This window comes from Rhinoderma darwinii, chromosome 2 (assembly GCF_050947455.1).
Source record: "Rhinoderma darwinii isolate aRhiDar2 chromosome 2, aRhiDar2.hap1, whole genome shotgun sequence".
NCBI classification, from domain to species: Eukaryota; Metazoa; Chordata; class Amphibia; order Anura; family Rhinodermatidae; genus Rhinoderma; species Rhinoderma darwinii.
The window spans coordinates 245,541,903-245,564,178 of record NC_134688.1 but is presented as its reverse complement, the minus strand read 5'-3'; the positions used below and the strand labels follow the sequence as shown (position 1 = coordinate 245,564,178).

Genomic DNA, 22,276 nt, shown 5'->3' with positions numbered 1-22,276 from the left:
ACCACCACCCTTGCTGTCTGTGTTGGCTACCTCTACTACCACCAATACACCTCCAGTGCCGCCCGTCTGCTACAAGCAGGCCTGAGGCCTGCCCCACCACAGGGCTTTGTCCTGTGACTGTCGTCCAGTCTCTTTTTTTAATGTGCTGCTACTACTACTACCACCACCCTTGCTGTCTGTGTTGGCTATCTCTACTACCACCAATACACCTCCACTGCCGCCCGTCTGCTACAAGCAGGCCTGGAGGGCTTGTCAAAAGCCATTGCTTGTTGCTTTTACATCCATGTATGGATGAACCCCGGCAGGCATCTGCCAATAAAAAGGGTAAATTTTTGGAGGGCTTGTGAAAAGCCATTGCTTGTTGCTTTTACATCCATGTATGGATGAACCCCGGCAGGCATCTGCCAATAAAAAGGGTAAATTTTTGGAGGGCTTGTGAAAAGCCATTGCTTGTTGCTTTTACATTACATCCATGTATGGATGAACCACGGCAGGCATCTGCCAATAAAAAGGGTAAATTTTTGGAGGGCTTGTGAAAAGCCATTGCTTGTTGCTTTTACATTACATCCATGTATGGATGAACCCCGGCAGGCATCTGCCAATAAAAAGGGTAAATTTTTGGAGGGCTTGTGAAAAGCCATTGCTAGTTGCTTTTACATTACATCCATGTATGGATGAACCCCGACAGGCATCTGCCAATAAAAAGGGTACATTTTTGGAGGGCTTGTCAAAAGCCATTGCTTCTTCTTTTACCACCTTATATGTATGAACCCTGTCAGGCATCTTCCGCCAAAAATGATTAATTTTGGTACCTTTTTTAACATTGCATTAAGCATACAACATGCACAAGTGCAGTGGTTTCTGTTAGTTACCACCGTGTCCCATCCGTTTTCCTATAGCCATACATGTTGGCGTAACTTTGACACTAACTTTGCCTTAAAGACAGCTCAAAAGTACTTGGATACACTCATGGGTGACCTAAGAGTGTTATACAGGGCTTCTAGGGCTTTTAAACAGTGTTATACACGATTTTTAGGGGCTTTCTTGTATTACAGGTTCGGTCAGAACTAGTTCGTTCCGAATCAAACTTTTTCATGAAATTCGGCGAACCTGCCGAACCGAACTTTTCATAAGTTCGCTCATCTCTAGTCATTAGACTGTTACATTTAAAAGAGATATATATATTGTCTTTACTGAATTGGCGTTCATACTATTGCTGCATGTGTACAAATTGGTTATCTGGCTGAAGGTAATGTATATTCACTGTCAGGACACTTGAGTAACGTTAGTGTGTGTGTGTATGTGGCTGCACATAGCGATATAGCTATATCGCTATGTGCTGTGTAAATGAATGGAGAGAAGTGTATGACGCAGATTGTTCAGTTGATTGGTCAGCGTCATACACTTCTCTCCACAACGCCCTCTTGGTCAAAAAGTAAAACACGCCCATTTGTCCATTAAGAAACTCATTAGCATAAAGCTAAAATAGGTCATAACTCCGTCAAAAATGATCGTTTTTCTAAATAAAAAACACTGCTGTAATCTACATTACAGCGCCGATCGCATTATGTACAAGATAGGCCACTTATAATGTGGTGACAGAGCCTCTTTAAGCAAAACTATATAAGCACTGGCAATGCATGAGTAATGACAGTTGTAAGTCTTCCAAATGTAGGTACAAATGTCACCTAAATGTTAAGACACGCCTATAAAAAAAGGTTCAACCTGCAGAGGCGACAAGCCTTCTTTACTGTGAATCTATGGAATAGTCTACCGCAGGAGCTGGTCACAGCAGGGACAGTAGACGGCTTTAAAAAAGGCTTCGATAAATTCCTGAAACAAAAAAATATAAGCTGTTATGTGTAAAAAATGTTTACTTCCCTTTTCCCATCCCTTGGTTCAACTTGATGGACATGTGTCTTTTTTTCAACCGTACGAACTACGTATACTCTGTCTATCTCTGTCATAAATATCCCAGAGTGGTGGTCATCTAGGGGTGGTCATCTAGGGGTGGTCATCTAGGGGTGGTCATCTAGGGGTGGTCATCTAGGGGTGGTCATCTAGGAGTGGTGGTCATCCAGGAAGACGCCCAAGGACATACACTGATACCAATGATGAAGACACACACTCAGGCTAAGCAAGATGGAGACGACAAGTGTCCCATACAATGACTATGTAAGATGATATCTGTATTCTGTATTACGATCTAAGTTATATTACAATATGGATCTGTCTATGTATGTATCTCTGCTATTATATGATTTTTTTAAATATATCTCCATAAACAAACCATCTTTTGTATAATTTTCGTATTCCTCTTATTGAATACTGATCAAGAATATTGAAGGAAACGCGGTCAATATTAACTTTTTAGTGGGTCAGAAAGACAGTGAGAACGACATTTAACAGTAACACTAAGGCTGGATTCACACGAGGTCATTACGTCCGTAATTGACGGATGTATTTCGGCCGCAAGTCCCGGACCGAACACAGTGCAGGGAGCCGGGCTCCTAGCATCATAATTATGTACGATGCTAGGAGTCCCTGCCTCGCTGCCGGACAACTGTCCCGTACTGAAAACATGATTACAGTACGGGACAGTTGTCTGGCAGCGAGGCAGGGGCTCCTAGCGTCGTACATAACTATGATGCTAGGAGCCCGGCTCCCTGCACAGTGTTCTGTCCGGGACTTGCGGCCGAAATACGTCCGTCAATTACGGACGTAATGACCTCGTGTGAATCCAGCCTAATAAGTAAAAAGGCAAAACCATTATCATACTTACCTTCCTGGGTCTGTGACAGTAAATTAAGCAGTGACAGCTTTAAGCTGTCATTGAGTTAGTTTACATCACATGGTCCCAGGTTACGTCTGTTCATTGGCCTACTTTTAACCCCTTGTTGTGTCACTTTATGTGGTAATAACTCCGGAATGCTTTTGCCTATCCAAGTCATTCTGAGATTGTTTTCTCGTGACATATTGTACTTTATGTTAGTGAAAAGATGTGGTCGATAAATTCAATATTTATTTGTGAAAAACTTCAAATTTTAGCAAAAATTAGCATTGTTCTATATTTAAATGTATTTGCTTGTAAAACAGATAGTAATACCACACAAAAAAGTTACTAGTTAACATCCCCCATATGTCTACTTTATGTTTGCATTGTTTTTTTTCACGTCCTTTTATTTTTCTAGGACGTTACAAGGCTTAGAACTTTAGCAGCAATTTCTCATATTTTCAAGAAAATTTCAATAGGCCATTTTTTCAGAGATCAGTTCAGTTCTGAAGTGACTTTGAGGGCCTTCTATATTAGAAAGTCCCCATAAATCACCCCATTTTGAAAACTGCACCCCTTAAGGTATTCAAAACCACATTCAGAAAGTATTTTAACTCTTTAGACATTTCACAGGAATTAAGGCAAAGTAGAAGTAAAATTTACACATTTCATTTTTTTTTGCCGAAATTCATTTGTATTAAAAAAAAATCTGTAATACAGACGGTTTCACCAGAGAAATATTTATTGCCCAGATTCTGCAGTTTTTAGTAATATCCAACATGTGGCCCTAGTGTCCTAATGGACTGAAACACAGGCCTCAGAAGCAAAGAAGCACCTAGTGGATTTTGGGGCCTACTTTTTTTAGGAATATATTTTAGGCACCATGTCAGGTTGAAGAGGTTTTGTAGTACCTAAACAGTCGAAACCCCCCAAAAGTGACCCCATCTTGGAAACCACACCCCTCAAGGCATTTTTCTAGGGGTATAGTTAGCATTTTCAACCCGCAGTTTTTTTGCAGAATTTAGTGGAATTAGTCTGTGAAGATGAAAAACAAATTTTTTTCTGTGGAAACATAGAATTTTTTCATTTTTACAAGGAATAAAGGAGAAAAAGCACCCCAACATTTGTAAAGCAATTTCTTCTGATTATGGCAATACTCCATATGTGGTCACACACTGATGTTTGGATCCACAGCAGGGCTAAAGAGGGAAGGAGCGCCTTTTGGATTTTGGAGCGCAGATTTAGCTGGATTTGTTTTCAGTGCCATGTCGGGTTTGCAACGCCCCGGAGGGACCAAAACAGTGGAAACCCCCCAAAGTGACCCTATTTTGGAAACTACACCCCTCAAGGAATTTTCTAGGGGTATAGTGAGCATTTTGACCCCACAGGATCTTTTTTAGAGCTAAGGTGACCAAAAAACAGCGATTTTGGTGCTTTAAATTCTTTATTTCTTACAGCGTTCACCGTGCGCAATAAATTACATTTTACTTTATTCTGTGGGTCGGTACGATTACGGCGATACCATATGTGTATAGTTTTTTTTAAGTTTTGCCGCTTTTGCACAATAAAATTAAGTTTCTATAAAATAATTTATTTTCTGAGACACCCCATTCTGAGCCGTAACTTTTTTATTTTTTCGTCAAAAAAGCTGTGGGAGGTCTTGTTTTTTGCGGGACGTGTTGTAGTTTTTATTGAAGCTAGTTTGGGGTAAATGTGACTTTTTGATCACTTTTTATTCTATATCTTGGGAGGGGTGGTGACCAAAAAATAGCAATTCTGACATAGTTTTCCGTTTATTTTGTTTGCGACATTCACCGTGCAGAAAAAAGAACATTATAGTTTCGTAGTTTGGGTTGTTACAAACATGGTGATACCAAATATGTGTACTTTTTTCAAGTTTTCATTTTTTCCCTATAATAAATGACTTATTATAGGAAAACAAAAACTTTTATTTTTACACTTTTATAAAACATTTTTATTAACTTTTTTTTTACTTTTTACACTTTATTTTTTTTACCTGCAGCTTTGATCGCTGCTAGAATACATTACACTACCTAGGTAGTGTAATGTATTCCAACTGTCAGTGTAACGTCACAGTCACTCTGACAGTAAGTCTACGAGGACCAGCCAGAGGCTTCCATATATGGCAGACGCAGAGGCCGTTGCCTGGTCTCCAGATGCCATCACAAGCATCAGCAGCCCCCACAATTGCATTGGGGCTGCTGATGTGCTACAAACCCCCTAAATGTGGTGATCGCAATCGAGCACCACATTTATCGGGTTAATTGCCGAAATCAGCCCACCCCTGTATATGGTGCTCTATAGACAGCCCACTCCAGTATATAGCCCCCCTGTAGATATAGTCCCCCTGTATATAGCCCCCCTGTAGATATAGTCCCCCTGTAGATATAGTCCCCCTGTAGATATAGTCCCCCTGTATATAGCCCAGCCCTGTAGATATAGTCCCCCTGTATATAGCCCCCTGTAGATATAGTCCCCCTGTATATAGCCCCCCTGTAGATATAGTCCCCCTGTATATAGCCCAGCAGATATAGTCCCCCTGTATATAGCCCAGCCCTGTAGATATAGTCCCCCTGTATATAGCCCCCCTGTAGATATAGTCCCCCTGTAGATATAGTCCCCCTGTAGATATAGTCCCCCTATATATAGCCCAGCAGATATAGTCCCCCTGTATATAGCCCAGCCCTGTAGATATAGTCCCCCTGTAGATAGACACCCCCCGTAGATAAAGTCCCCCGTGTAGACAAAGTCCCCCCCGCAGATACAGCCGCACACTTCTATTGCAATTAAAAAAAATAAAAAAAATATTCAAACTCACCTTATTCCCGCTCCCACGCCGTCCGGCAGCCATGGAGACCTGCTCTCTTCTGCGCAGGTCGCCAGGGGGTTGAACACAGCGTCTATGAAAGGCGCTGATTGGCTGGGCAGGATGACTTTCCCTGCCAGTCAGTCAGCGCCTTTCATCGACGGAAGCGTCACTGGTACAAAAGGTACCAGTCGCTTCATTCGTGGAGAGGCGCTGAATGGCCGGGCACGGAACGTGCCCGGTCATTCATTGCTTCTAATTGTACCTGTGTCCTTGCGACACAGGTACAATTATAGTGCAGGAGGAGGTGGCGCTGGCGCCCCCTCCGAACTGCGCCCGGGGCACATGCCCCGCTTGCCCCCCCCTAGCTACGCCCCTGCCTATGTCCTCCTGCTCTTCTGGGGTACAGCAGCAAGTCACTCACACGCAGTGGCGCGCTCTCCTGCTCCTCTCTGGCAGGCTGCGTCAGAGGCGTGTTCTACACCTGCCTAGCGTGCGGTAGATCTACTAGATATGGAGGATTCCTTAAAATGGTTAGCCAGTAAAACGTGGCGGCCCTATCTACTGGGGAATCATCCCAGCCCAACACTGAAGGCCGACCTTGTAATACATAGACAGCTGGAATCATTAAGAGCAAGAGCTGTTGTTTGTTAGCATCTCTCTGCTCTGGCCCATAATGCGGAAATTACTTTCTATTATGTTCAAAAGTCCTAATAGCGCGGATGGACAGGGGTTATCCTTGACACAAACATTCTAAAGAATCTTAAATGGGTTCCATAGAATTACAAAAAAAGTGACTGCTTTCTTCCGGAAACAGCACCACACATGTCCACGGGTTGTGTCTGGTATTGCAGTTCACCGGCTGAGCTGCAATACCCCACACAACCTGTGGACTGGAGTGGCACTGTTTTTACAAGAGAGCAGCCATGTTTTTCTAATCCTGCACTGCCCCGTTAATAGAAACTCTACAGCATAGTTGGCATCGTCATAGTAACCAGTAAGTTTCCTTTGCCATTGTGATATACATTGTTCTAGAACACTGACATCTAGATCCAAGTGATTCACCGCAGATTTACCATACACTTCACGCTTCTCAGTGTGCAGTGTCCATGTTATCTCTATTGTCTTACTACTTTTAGAGAATATACATTTTACAATCTTCTGAACCAGAAGAGAGGACCTCCTGGTCTACTACAGAGTAAAGGATTGCTGGATAAGGTATCTATATACTTAAAGTTACCATCAAATATACTGATTGTGGACCAAATACCTGGTAATAACTATTTCAGAGAAAGTACAAGGTTTTCTCGCCTTGAACTTGATGCCCTGGTTTCTAAAAGTAAGAGGAAAGATTAAGGTGTCGTGTAAACCCCCAATTTCTATGGCGGCCAGAATTTACTGGTACAAATATTGATCCTGTCACAGGGATTATATGTCTTACAAAACTGTCCAGTATGGATTTCCGGTAAATAATTTAGAACTATTAATGCAATTATAATCGATCTGATTTGGGGTGGTAAAAGATCTAGGTGTCTTACTATCGATATTGAAATTGCCATATAAGAAGGGGGTGGTTAAAATATCCAACTTTTAGCTCTATTACTTTACAACCCAACCAGCACAATTGGAGGGTAATGATAAAGGGTTACTGAATGGTGTAAAGGCAGTTGAATCTTTAAAGAGGCTCTGTCACCAGATTTTCCAACCCCTATCTCCTATTGCAGCAGATCGGCGCTGCAATGGAGATAAGAGTAACGTTTTTTTTTTTTTTTAAACGAGCATTTTTGGCCAAGTTATGACCATTTATATATTTATGTAAATGAGGCTTTCTAAAGTACAACTGGGCGTGTTTAAAGTAAAAGTACAAGTGGGCGTGTATTGTGTTCGTTACATCTGGGCGTTTTTACTTCTTTTACTAGCTGGGCGTTGTGTATAGAAGTATCATCCACTTCTCTCCACAACGCCCAGCTTCTGGCAGTGCAGACACACAGCGTGTTCTCGAGAGATCACGCTGTGACGTCACTCACTTCCTGTCCCAGGTCCTGCATCGTGTCGGACGAGCGAGGACACATCGGCACCAGGCGACAGAGGCTACATCGACTTACCTGCAAACGCCGATGCTGCTGCAGAATCAACTGTAGCCTCTGGTGCCGATGTGTCCTCGCTCGTCTGACACGATGCAGGACCTGGGGCAGGAAGTGAGTGACGTCACAGCGTGATCTCTCGAGAACACGCTGTGTCTGCACTGCCAGAAGCTGGGCGTTGTGAAGAGAAGTTACTCTTATCTCCATTGCAGTGCCGATCTGCTGCAATAGGAGATAGGGGTTGCAAAATCTGGTGACAGAGCCTCTTTAAATAGGGAAAAAAAATCCGCATGGTGATGTGCATGGAAGCAAATATTCTCTCACGATTGGGGAGTAATATTACTGGGGGAACGATTCAGAGAATATGGGACAGGGTGAGGGATAAAACTCTAGGGATTAAAGGCTATTTACCTTTTACCCCAGTTTGGGGTGATATATTTACAGACACTGAAATTCTACAAGGGGTTAAGTTTTGGAATGATAAGGGGGCTACATTTATGATGCACTGGTTTAATAATAGGGTGGTTAAGTCTTTTGAGAAGATTATGGGAGAATATGGGGTGTTAGATATACACCTTTTACAGTACGTACAAGTACAATATGATATTAGGTCACAATATGGGAAGAGAGAATTCAGATTGTATAACCACAAAATATTTGATTTCTTAATACACTCTGTAACTAGAAAAAGGTGGTGGCAAAAGTAAATTCTATGTTAAATTGTAGTGATACAGAAGATAAGGTGAAGAAGAGCTTCATTACATGGAATAGGGTGGTGGATACACTAAATAATGATAAGTGGATCAATGCGCTAAAAATGATGCCAGCAACCACTAGAGATAATGTATTTAGAATTTCACAGCTATTCATAATACATGATGCGTATTATTATACACCAAAGAAGTTAAAATGTTTCATCCCGGAGGTGAATACCCTTGTCCAAGATGTGCAAACCTAAATGTGGACTTGGTCCATATACCGTGGCGCTGCCCCAAGCTCCATATTTATTGGGGAAAACGTATAGCCGAGATACCGTAGATAGAAACTGTAAAATACGGATCCTTCTGGATGAAATAATCATCTTCTGGGAGCTAATATGGAAATAAAAGGGAGACAAGAGGCTGTATTAACATTGAATGTGTTGTAAATGGCAAGAAGAATTATTCGTAGTAGGATATGGAGAATGACGAAACCGATTATCTCAGAGAAAATGTATTATGAAGAAAGAGGGCAGCTATTGAAATATAAGCAAATATGGTCTAAATGGAAAAGAATTTAGGATCAGAATGTCAATTTATGATTTTTCAGGGGTTTCTTGATAATTTAGTATTTGGAAGTGATACTAATAAAATATTTTTCTAAAAAAACAATTTAAACGTTATCTATGTAGAATACGTTGACAAGTTTACATATTTTATCATATTTAACCGTTTGAGGATCGTCCACCTTATATATACGGCGCAGGTTTAAGCTTGCTCTCCAAACAATTGGGCAGCTGAATGTCGGTGGTCTGCAGTCAGTGACTGTCAGGGACCCTGGAGAGTAGGTTACTGTCTTCTCTGTACTCACATTCACACTGGTCACATGATCGCCGGGATGCCGGTAGTAGGAGGCTGCTGCTAGGTCTAACTAGACCCAGCACAGCCCTACGGGTAAGTTCACAAGTAGCGTAAATACTGCACATTTTCTGCAACAAATTTCATTGTGTAAAATCCGCAGCATAATACAGCAGCAGCAAAGTGGATGAGATTCTACCAAATCCCCTTCAGACACTGCGTAAATGATGAGTGGAAAAAACGTTCAGAAATTGACCTGCGGTGCGGTTTTCTTAATCTGCAGAATGTCAATTGTATTTTCGTAATCGCTGCTTTTGTGTTGTGGGATTTCCCCATTAAATTCAATGGGAAGTAAAACCTGCAGCAAGTAGCAGATAATGCGTTTTTTGCGGCGGAATAGCAGCGATTCCGCCGCAAAAAAAGTGTGTACTTACCCAGAATTCTGTGTTTCTTCGTCCAGCCTGGCCTCTTTGGATGACCTTTCCATCCATGTGGCCGCTGCAACCAATCACAAGCTGCAGTGGTCACATGGGATTAAGCGTCATCCTAGGAGGCTGTTCTGCAAGACTTCAGAGGGTAAGTATGTGTTGTTGTTTTTTTACGAGCAGTTTTCCGCAGTCGACATTCCGGACAAAAAAATGAACCACAATTTGGTGCGATTTTTTTTCAGTCGAAATTCCCTGCAACCGCCAGGGAGGATACACTGTGTACCTTTATGCAGTGTCTCCGCCCTGTGTGAACGTAGCCTAACAGGGACAATAGTCACTATAACAGGGTTCATATACCCTGTAAATCTGCAGCCCCAGTTACATTAGAAAAGTCCCCCAAAGGTCTTTTTTGACTTTCTAGGGATAGACCATAATAACAAAATTTATTTGGGGATTTGCCTTGTTCTCCTCTGGAATACGAACCTTGGCATCATCTGAGCATATTCACAGCACACTGCATATACCCATGACCCATGAGAGCAGACAACTTTTAAGGCTGAGCTGCCCATAGGCATAGACGTGTTCTAATAAAAGGTTACATTTTTTTTCCTACATTTGGTTAAATATTGCAATGTGTTTTTTCATAACTAAGAAATAATCATCTGTTGTAACTTCATCTACAGAAATAGAATCCAGAATCTAGACTTCAATAATCATGGGGAAAGCTTTCAGCTGCTGCAAGCTGGTTCCCGATGTAAAGAGCAAAGTAAGAGTGAGCCGCCATGAAGACACACAGAAAACAAAGAAAGGAAAAAACCACCACGAACCAAGTAACAGTTGCAAGTATAGTATTACTCCAGTCATCAGTGCTGATCTGAAGGAGACTCTGACAACTACTAAGCCACCAAGCGTCAAGATGGACTCAGAATATCCAGTCCTCAAAGATCAAGTGTCCACTCAAGAGCAACAAATATTTAATGTTCCACAGCGCATCATACTACACACATACACCAAGAAGATTCTAAAATGCTTAGCAGTCTTTCTGTGCCGGAGATGCTTCCAGCTGTATCACCTTTCCCCAATAGATGTAGTAGAGTGGATAACAAGCATAGACAGACAACTTCTCCTTCAAGGATGGCAGGACCAAGGATTTTTAACATCAGGCACTGTGGTGTTCCTGTACATGCTTTGCCGAGATGTCATCTCTTCCCAGATAAGAAGTGAGAAAGAACTTCAGGCAACCTTGTTAACATGCTTGTATGTGTCATATTGCTATATGGGACACCAGATCTCCTACCCACTAGGTCCCTTCCTGGTAGACGGCAGAAAGGAGACCTTTTGGTACCAATGTCTGTCAATCATTGCTCACATGAGCTCAAAGATGATGCGTCTCAATACTGACCCAAAGTATTACAGTCAGATGTTTGTGAGCCTTAGAGCTGAAGGAAGACAAGCAAACGAAAATCTTCTGATGAGTGGACTACCTGGAATGATGGCCAGAGAGGAAAGTTCACACGGATCATACTACACTTTATATCTCTGAACAATATTCCATCAAAAATAGACACCACTCCAATGGGAAACGAAGCTTCAGTTTGTGGTAGCTATTAAAGAACTAAAACCTTCTCCTGGAACCATCGTCTCTACAAACTGCCAGGAAGTGACATGTAATCGGCCAACAACAGAGCTCTCAAATGTAATTTACTCTCCCAGCGCCGGTCTCTATCAGCAAGGATCAGTCTCAGTGGAGCAGTCCATGACTACGCACTCCTGTAGAGCAGTCTCTTGGCCTTACATGCAGTGGGAGGGACACTTGGTACTCAAGGCCGAGGTTTTAAAATGTGCACTACCACCCCCCCCACCCTCTGCCATGTCTGGACCAATCTTAGTCAGGTCTAGGAGCCAGCGCCAAAGTTACAAATCTCTGTCCTTGATACATGCTGTCGTATTACTACTTGGATACATGCTGTCATGTTACTACTTTGGGTACATGCTGTCATGTTACTACTTGGGTACATGCTGTCATGTTACTACTAGGGACTGTGTGCATATTACCCTTTTATCACGCTAGGTTAGACTAAAACCTTTTGCTATAAATAACAAGACAAACTACCACTGAACTTTTAAACGTGGGTTGACATGGACGGTCGGCCACACCTTTATTTATTTCTTAATTTAATATTTTCAAAATATATAGCTGTAAACCATTATTAATGAACCCGTATGCCAGCCCGCCTAAGGCCCGCCTGTAGGTCGTACTTTTCCACAAATAGCGCCTGCTGTGACATAAAATCCACAAACGCTCTGAGAAAATAAAACAATGACAACCAAAAAAGACCATCAAACAACATATTGGACTCCAACATTGAAGTGTCATGAATAAACATAACAAAAGCCAAATTGTATGCGGTTTCCTTTCTTAGTTTCATCAATCATTTAGCCTTTTTTTTTTTTTTTAAACTGTTATTTTCCATTGTGTTATTCCACTTTTTTTTTTTAAAATCCTTTTTTTTTATTTTCTTTTATTTTTATAAATATATACATAATTTCTCTTTCTTTTTTTTTTTTTCATAAGAGAAAAAAATTGGGAGGGAGGGTGGGAAAAACAGGTAAGTGTACACACGATTCTTTGGCAATACAAATCCCTGAGTGGTAACAGCCAAAAGAGGAAGATTGTCCTCCCTATCTGCCATTATAAACCCTAACCTTGGAGGGTGTGTAAGCTGCTCTATAACTCCCACCAAAACGCCCCCATGGGCGGGTGCCCCACTGCTATAGGCTCCTTATTATAAACAACCTATGGAACGAAACCCACCTAGTTTAACGTAACCAAATTAACCCCTTTATTGCTACCCAGTCCTGGGTACAACGGGCAATAAGCCTGAGTGCCTTCAAGACTGTGTGCATATTACCCTTTTATCACGCTAGGTCAACCGAAACAGAGCCTCCTCCATACCATTCTGGAGCACGGACAAAAAGATATCTAACCCGATATCAGTGAGGTGTACCCCGTCTTGTAGCAGCAGACACCGATTGTCACCTTCCAACTGCCGGTGTCTAATCACCACACCTCCACCAGCCCTGACATACCTGGACACCCTGGTTTTAAGCAGCTTCCTGCGCCTTTTAATTGCCGCCTCATCACGGGCCCCTTGCCAAACCGCCCTGGGAATGACCTCAGACCACACCAGCACCAATTCGTTAAAAAACAAAGTAAACCTCTCAAAGTCGGACTGGATCAGTGCTATGAGCTCACCCAAGCAAACGGAACATAGGTCATTCCCCCCGACATGGATAACCAGTACCGTAGGACCGACTCGTCCGCTTATGGCCACCACCTCGGGCAAGACGTACAGCCACCTCAGGCCTCACAAACCCCTCCAATGAACGTCGGCTCCCAGCAGACCCAGCGAGAGACCTCCTGGTCGTATTGCCGCTCTTCGTTCTGCCCAAAAAACGGAAGAATGATCAAGTATCCATATAACGTGGCGTGAACCTAGAACGAAAACAATAAGAAGCTATTGCAATATTAAATCTGGGCGGAAATAACTGGCAAAACAGTCAGAGCGCCACCGCCCAATGCGCCGTACCTCCTCATCAGATAGGCCCAAGCCACTGGATGTGGTAGCGGCTCCAATGAGGAACGAATGTGTTCCGAACTCCATGTGGGGAAAGCCAGCATGAGTTAACGCTGAACGAAATATAGACGTGAATTGAAACCTAGTGAGTGGTTTACCATTGGCATATGACAAGAATTGCGTACCTGACGCACGAACATTTATATAAAGTGTGACGGCCCAGACAGGGCAGGCCGGACCGGGAACCGGTCTCAAAGATACCCAACACCCTTTGCCAAAAATGTCTGTCTTCGACTTCCGAATACGGAAACGAACCCCTGAATTGGACAGTGCAATATCGTCAGCCAACAAACCGCCAGGCCGGGTAGCCAGGTAGCCGCTATCAACTCCGAGATACGTAAAGCCCCAAAAAAGGCCAACACAAAGGCCGCTTAAAAAATAAAGATATTTCGAAAGGGGAAGAACAAACATGCTCAAGGGCCTGTAACAATTTTATGAGAATTGGGAATGAAACCGGGCGTCGGGCTTCTCTTTTAACCGCGGACTTCTTCCAACCCTTTAGAGCCTGCGGGCGGATTTACACGAGCGTGTGCGTTTTGCAGGCACAAAAAAACGCGGCTTTTTACACCCGCAAAAGGCACTTGACAGCTCCGTGTGTCATGATCATATGGTGCGCGGCTGCGTGCTTTTCGCGCAGCCGCCATCATTATGACACTCTGTATGTTTGTAAACAGAAAAGCACGTTCGTGTAAATCCGCCCTAAAGAAAGATTTGGTTAAATCTGGCCATGCGCGCAATTGAAATAAAAATGCCAGGCCCTAAAGGTTACGCTGCACTACAGCCCCTGAGACCCCACGGTCATATAACCTAGACAGGTACACCAATACATAACCAGGTAGGGTAGCGTCGTCAGGACCCAGGGGACGGACCCCAACAACATCCAACCACTCATTCCACGCCTTACCGTATGTAGCCCAGGTAGAGGAAGCGAGGGATGACCTTACGAGGGGGACCAGCTGAGATCCAGCATCCTCCACAGCGTATCCGGCCAGCTGGCCCCTTCCAAGTCCGCCCATGGGCAGAGGGAACAGAAAACCTGCCAATTAAAACGGGAAAGGGCGTCAGCAACATTATTTTGAACACCTGGAATATGTCGCGCCCTAAACTGAATGTTGTGCTGCAAGCATCTAAGCACCAAATGCCTAATCAGAACCACTACCGGCATTGAAGTGGAAGTCAAATGATTCATCGCATGGACCACGCTTGCATTGTCTGACCAAAACACCATGGATGAATTAGCTAACTTATCACCCCACAATTCTATTGCAACTATGATAGGGAACATCTCCAGCAAAGTTAAATTCTTGCATCAGCCAGGAAGGCGCTATGCTTCAGGCCATGGGGCCGAACACCAGGAAGGGCCCAATATAGCCCCAAAACCGGCTTTTCCCGCCCCATCCGTAATGAGTGGGCAACCGAACGCCAGCCGTAGATAATGACAGGCGACGCGAAAAAATACATTTCATGGGCATGACTCTACTGGCGAACACTAACAGACTTAACAAGGATTGAACCTGCCGGAGCTGTAATTTCTTAGCCGAAATGGCCGCTGTCAAATGCAAGCGCAATTTGATGACTTTGTCAGCCGGTAATCGGAAAACCATCTCCGAAGAGACAATTTTTATACCAAGGAAGGACAACACTGTAGTAGGGCCCTCAATTTTCTCTTCGGAAAGGGAGACACCGAAACAGGCTGACAAACTGCGAAAGAAAGCAATAATTGGCACAGCGGCGACGCAGCCGGGCCTACGAAAAATAAATCGTCCTAGTAATGCGTAGCCGATGTACACCCTGAAAATTCCTTCAAAACCCATTCCAAAAAGGAACTAAAAACGTCAAAATAAAAACATGAAATTGAACAACCCATAGGGAGGCACATATCATAATAAAACCGTCCAGCTAACTCACAACCAAGCAGGTGAAAACAATCCGGGTGAACGGGTAATAGCCGAAACGCCGATTCGATGTCCGATTTGGCCATAAGGGCTCCCTGCCCCCCTTGACAAACTAACTCCACCGCCCTGTCGAACGAGAAATACGACACCGCGGACAGGTCTTTATCTATGCCGTCATTGACCGAATCGCCTTTAGGGTAGGACAAGTGGTGGATCAAGCTAAATTTTCCCGGCTCTTTAGTGGGTACCACCGCTAACGGGGATACCCTGAAGTTAGAGAAATGTAACTCAGAAAAAGGGCCGGCCATCCGGCCGAGCTCCACCTCCTTGTTCACCTGGTCTATAAGGGTATGGATGTAATTCGGGCGTTTTTGCCCCGAATTACGTCCGAAATAGCGGCTCAATAGCGTCGGCAAACATCTGCCCATTCATTAGAATGGGTCTTACAATGTGCTGTGAAGACGGTCTTTTTTTTTTACGCCACGCTGTCAAAAGGCGGGGCGTAAAAAAGACGCCCGCGTCAAAGAAGTGCCTGTCACTTCTTCAGACGTAAATGGAGCCGTTCTCCATGGACTCCATGGAAAAACAGCTCCATTTAACATCCGTAATGGACGCAGCAAAAAGCGCCTCAACATGCCATTACGGCTGAAATTACGGTGCTGTTTTCTCCTGAAAACAGCCCCGTAATTTCAGCCGTTACGGACGCTGCCGTGTGAACATACCCTCACAACCGACGGGAATTCTCTGGCGGACCATAAATTACTGGAAAAATTCGGTGCAGATTTGTAAATAAATGGGATAAAGAACCCGAACGAAAAACCAGTCCTAATTAGGGCGGCCTCCCCCATCTTGGGGTAACGGTCTAACCAGGGGAGCATCTCTAGGACGCGTATTGGGGCCCTCAACCCTACCCATACTGTTGGGACGCGGGACCTGGGCAGTCCGCCGGTTACAACGGACTGCTGGATGGGAACCCCCACAAGTTGAACACTCGTGCTTAAATTTGCAGGAGCCATAGAACTTGCTTTGCCCTTCATTGAAGAGCCAGCAAGTCCCAGTACGCTTGTTGTTTTGAGCCCCGACCCCGGCGGAGGAACCGCCAAACGCGGATGGGGAGGGGGCTGCTGGTTGAAAGGGACGCTGAGAAATCATGAGCCTCAACCAAACATCTGTAGCTTTTGTATCCCAACGTACCTCTGGCTTTTGCGCCATACGTCTACGGAACTCCTCATCGTAGCGCCACCAAGCGGAGCCCCCATGCGACTTATATGCGCTAAAAATAGTATCCAAATAAACGAACAGTTGAAAAGACTTATCGGGGAGCTTCTGCGAAAACACGCAACCCAGCACCGCGAAAGCCTGCAACCAGTTATTAAACGTTCTTGCAACCCGCGATTTGGACGGGGCACCCCTTTCAAAGCGACGCTCCTTATCAATTGTAGCCGAATCCACAGACACCAGGGACCAAATATCAATATAATCATTCCTTGCTATTTTTTCCCTGGTGTCATCCGACAAATGCGCCCCCAAGGGGGGGATACCACAAAAATAAGTATCCCTGAAGGCGGGCAGCGACGGGGATACCATGGACTTGGACGCTTCCACTAGCGTTTTTTTTGCCTCCACCTGCAAAGTGGGAACGGATGGAGCCGCCGGAGCCCCCACCAACAGGGATCGCAACACATGTAAGACTTCTGCATCAGATTTTCCCCCTGAACCCCAAGCCCGAAAGCAGTCATACTCACCGTGTCCTGTAGCGGATACCGGGACCAATGACGATGATGGCGCCGGTGGAGGTACAGGTGCAGTGGGTGCTACTGGCTCCTCCGTAATGATCGGCCTTGCTGAGTGACAGCGAGCAGAGAAGCGGTTGCTATGGCTAAGTCTGTCATGGCTGCCCTGCGGACTGCCGTGGTGTGACGACCCAGTGCGTGAGCTCCCAGTTTGTGAACCAGAAGACGACCTTGATGAAGATCACCTATGCCGTGTACGAAGTCTGGTCGATCTGCGAGATGAACGGCGTCTGGACGAGCGGCGAGAACGAGAACGGTGGGTCCTAGTCGTCCCCTTGAGTAAACTGAAGAGGCCCTCCAGTGTTTCCTGCCGGGACATAAGCTGGGCCTAAGCCCGTGGGTATGACCTGCCTAGGCTGTATGGGGGTAAGTGGTGGTGGATGAGGCTGTTGCTCCCAGCGTAGCTCCTGCTCGCAGGGGAAAAAAATCTTCTCCACTGTCCCCAACTGAGCCAGTGTCCCCATCGTCCAACGGGGGGTGGGGGGTGTGAAAGTGTCATGCCACCCCCATGCTGCAGAACCTGGGAGGGAGTGCTGCGTGGCTATCCCCCCAGGTGTCCCACCTTTAACAGGCCGGCCGGCTCCTGCTGCTGGGTTGTGGGTGGGCATGCTCCGTGCAGCCGCCGGGCGAGACCTAACGTGGCCCATGCCGGTGGGAGACTGCAGACCCGGTGAGGGAGGAATAATATCCTCGTCGGGCTCTGTCTGCACTTCCCGCGCTACTTGCGGCGAGAGTGGGGTCTGCGCATGCGCGGACCCTCTAGCCGACAGCGAGCGAACTGTACTGTCGCCGGAGGGTGAGAGACGAGCTGGCGGCCTGGTGCTACGGGAGGAGCGACACGCAGGGAGTGTGGTGGGCAAAGAGGACGCTAAAGCCACATTCTCTTGTGTAAGAGACTGCAGCCACACTGACCCCTCTTCTTGCATCCTGGTGCGGATAATCTCTTCTAGCTCCTGCCGGTCCATCACAAACAGGTAAGTGTACACACGATTCTTTGGCAATACAAATCCCTGAGTGGTAACAGCCAAAAGAGGGAGATGTCCTCCCTATCTGCCCTTATAAATCCTAGCCTGGGAGGGTGTGTAAGCTGTTCTAAAACGCCCCTATGGGCGGGTGCCCCACTGCTATAGGCTCCTTATTATAAAAACCTATGGAACGAAACCCACCTAGCTTAACGTATTTAAAATTAAGCCTGGGTGCCCTCAAATACATTCTGTCATGTTACTACTTGGGTACATGCTGTCGTGTTACTACTCGGATACTTGCTGTCACGTTACTACTTGGATACATGCTGTCACGTTACTACTTGGATACATGCTGTCATGTTACTACTTGGATACATGCTGTCATGTTAATACTTGGATACATGCTGTCATGTTACTACTTGGATACATGCTGTCATGTTACTACTTGGGTACATGCTGTCGTGTTACTACTTGGATACAGTCTGTCATGTTACTACTTGGATACATGCCGTCATGTTACTACTTGGATACGTGCTATCATGATACTACTTGGATACATGCTGTCATGTTACTACTTGGATACATGCTGTCATGTTACTACTTGGATACATGCTGTCATGTTACCACTTGGATACGTGCTGTGATGTTACCACTTGGATACGTGCTGTCATGTTACCACTTGGATACGTGCTGTCTAGAGATGAGCGAACTTATCAAAAGTTCGGTTCGGCTAGTTCGCCGAATTTCACCAAAAAGTTCGGTTCGGACCGAACTAGTTCGGACCGAACCTGTCACTTCCGTGCGCCGAGCATGCTACTGTCCGGGGTGCTGATAGAGTTAATGGGCTGCACTAACTCTTTCAGCAACCTTGACAGTACATGCTCGGCGCGCGGAAAATACAATTTAAATGTAATAAAAAAATAAAAATTATACGTTCGTACTTACTTTCCTCCTGTCCGGCCTCCAGCGATGACGTTTCATCCCTTTCGCCGCTGCAGCCAGTCACAGGCTGTAGTGGCGGTCACGCACGTCAGGATGACGCTTCATCCCACGTGACCGCCTCTGCAGCCAATCACAGGCTGCAGCGGCGACATGGATGAAACGTCATCGCTGGAGGCCGGACAGGAGGAAAGTAAGTATGAACGTATTATTATTTTTTTTTGGGCATGTATGTATGTTGGTATGTATGTATGTTGGCATGTATGTATGTTGTCATGTATGTATGTATGTATATCTGTGCATGTATGTTGGCATGTATGTATATATGTGCATGTTTGTATGTATATTTGCATGTATATATTTGCATGTATGTATGTATGTTTGCATGTGTGTATGTTTGCATGTATGTATTTTTGCATGTATGTTGTCATGTATGTATGTTGTCATGTATGTATGTATATATGTGCATGTGTGTATGTATATTTGTATGTATGTATGTTTGCATGAATGTATGTATGTATGTTTGCATGTATGTGTGTTTGCATGAATGTATGTTTGCATGTATGTATGCATGTTTGTATGTATATTTTCATGTGTGTATATATATATATGTATGTATGTATGTTGTCATGTATGTATGTATGTATGTATATATGTGCATGTATGTTGGTATGTATGTATATATGTGTATGTATGTATATTTGCATGTATATATTTGCATGTATGTATGTTGTCATGTATGTATGTATGTATATATGTGCATGTATGTTTGCATGTATGTTGGCATGTATGTATACATGTGCATGTTTGTATGTATATTTGCATGTATATATGTTTGCATGTGTGTATGTATGTTTGCATGTATGTTTGCATGTATGTATGTTGTCATGTATGTTTGTATGTATGTTGTCATGTATGTATGTATATATGTGCATGTATGTATGTTTGCATGTATGTATGCATGTTTGTATGTATATTTTCATGTGTGTATATATATATATGTATGTATGTATGTTGTCATGTATGTATGTATGTATATATGTGCATGTATGTTGGTATGTATGTATATATGTGTATGTATGTATATTTGCATGTATATATTTGCATGTATGTATGTTGTCATGTATGTATGTATGTATATATGTGCATGTATGTTTGCATGTATGTTGGCATGTATGTATACATGTGCATGTTTGTATGTATATTTGCATGTATATATGTTTGCATGTGTGTATGTATGTTTGCATGTATGTATGTATGTTTGCATGTATGTATGTATGTTGTCATGTATGTTTGTATGTATGTTGTCATGTATGTATGTATGTATATATGTGCATGTATGTATGTTTGCATGTTTTTATTTTTGCATGTATGTTTGCATGTATGTTTATATATATATATGTGCATGTATGTAATTATGTTTGCATGTATTTATGTTTGCATGTATATTTGTGCATGCTTGTATATATGTATGTATCTTTGCATGTTTGTTTGTATGTATGTATGTTTTCATGTGTGTGTGTATGCATGTATGTATGTATGTATGATAGTTTGCATGTATATATGTGTGTATATTTGCATGTATATATGTGCATGCTTGTATGTATGTTTGTATATATGTATGTATGGCCATGTATGATACTGTCTGCTGGCGCCCTGTATCTAAGTCAACTTCACGGCAGGCTTCTATACATGGTATAACAGTCAGTATCACACATTAAACTGAATCTAAGCCTACGACATGTTTTATTTCATTTTTTATTTTTTTTACAGGTTTGGTGTTTGGACTAAGTCGGTTTCGAGGACTAATTAGATGAAGTTTTTTTTTCTACAATAAAGTGGTTAATGAGGGTTGTGTTGGGGGTGCTTTATTTCAATAAAATATTTTATCTATATCTTTGTCTTTTCAAATTTTATTACTACCACTTTAGTAATGGCCGCTGTCTGAGTGACAACATCCATTACTAAGGCGAGGCTTAGTGTTAGCCGGTGCAGAGGCTAACACTAACCACCATTATTACCCCGGTACCCACCACCACCAGGGGTGCCGGGAAGAGCCAGGTACGATCCAGTACCCGACCATCTGTTGTGATGGTCGGGCTCTGGGGCGGCCGTAGGCTGGTATTATGAGGCTGGGAAGGGCCAAAAACAGTGGACCTTCCCACCCTTGTAATGCTAGGCTGCTGCTGCTGTGTTGTATCTGGCTGGTTATAAAAGTGGGGGGGGACCCCACGTCATTTTTTTAAATTATTTATTTATTTAATTTTTTTTTTAAAAAAGACATGGGGTTCCACCCAATTTATCATAACCAGCCACATACAACACAGTGTTATTAGCCTGGGAATGGACAAAACCAGTGGCCCTTCCCACCCATGTAATGCCAGACTGCTGCGGCCTTGTATATGGCTGGTTATTAAAAATGTGGGGGACCCGTCTATTGCTAAATTTGTTAAATTTAAAAAAAAAAACGACGTGGGGGTCCCCCCCTTTTTTATAACCAGCCCGATACAACACAGCAGCAGCAGCCTAGCATTACAAGGGTGGGAAGGTCCACTGATTTTGGCCCTTCCCAGCCTCATAATACCAGCCTACGGCCGCCCCAGTACCCGACCATCACAACAGATGGTCGGGTACTGGATCGTACCAAGCTCTTCCCGGCACCCCTGGTGGTGGTGGGTACCGGGGTAATAATGGGTGGTTAGTGCTAGCCTCTGCACCGGCTAACACTAAGTATCGCCTTAATAATGGACGCTGTCAAACAGCCAACTGCCATTATCTAGGCACTAATAAAGTTTAAAAAAAACCACAAAGACAATTCTTTTTTATTGAAATAAGAAATCCCCAACAAAACCCTCGTTAACCATTTTATTAAAATTTGAAAAAACGTAGATCTACGCAGTAGTCCAACGAATCGAAGATGTAGTCCAATCGGTACATCAAAATCTGCAACAACATAAAAAAACAGTTATCAATGTGAACAATACCAATACTTCTACTCACCTATACACATATATACACGCACACACAAACAAACAACCATACACAGACACACACATATATACACAAACACAACAAGATATAAACACACACACACACACACACACACATAAACAGACAAACACACACACATATACACGAACTCACACATATACAAACAAAAACACACATATACAAACACGCACACACACATACACGAACAAATATACACAAACACATATACAAACAAAAACACACATACCCAAAAACACATATACACAAACACACCCATATATACACACAAACACACACCCATATACACACATATACACAAACACACACATATACAAAAACACACACAAACATCTACACACAAACATATACACAAATAAACCCATATAT

At 43.7% G+C, this 22,276-nt stretch overlaps 1 protein-coding gene across 1 annotated transcript; it reads left to right on the top strand.

Moving 5' to 3' along the window:
• The first annotated feature begins 10,355 nt into the window (after positions 1-10,355).
• LOC142741056 (cyclin-dependent kinase 5 activator 1-like) lies at positions 10,356-12,068 on the top strand. Its single transcript, XM_075850447.1, has one exon. It carries the CDS (start codon positions 10,384-10,386, stop codon positions 11,209-11,211), a length of 828 nt encoding a protein of 275 aa, XP_075706562.1. The 5' UTR covers positions 10,356-10,383; the 3' UTR covers positions 11,212-12,068.
• The last annotated feature ends 10,208 nt before the right edge of the window (positions 12,069-22,276 follow it).

What these genes read in the sequence shown, in the direction of transcription:
- LOC142741056 (XM_075850447.1), top strand. Translation starts at nt 10,384, where the DNA reads ATGGGGAAAGCTTTCAGCTGCTGCAAGCTGGTTCCCGATGTAAAGAGC.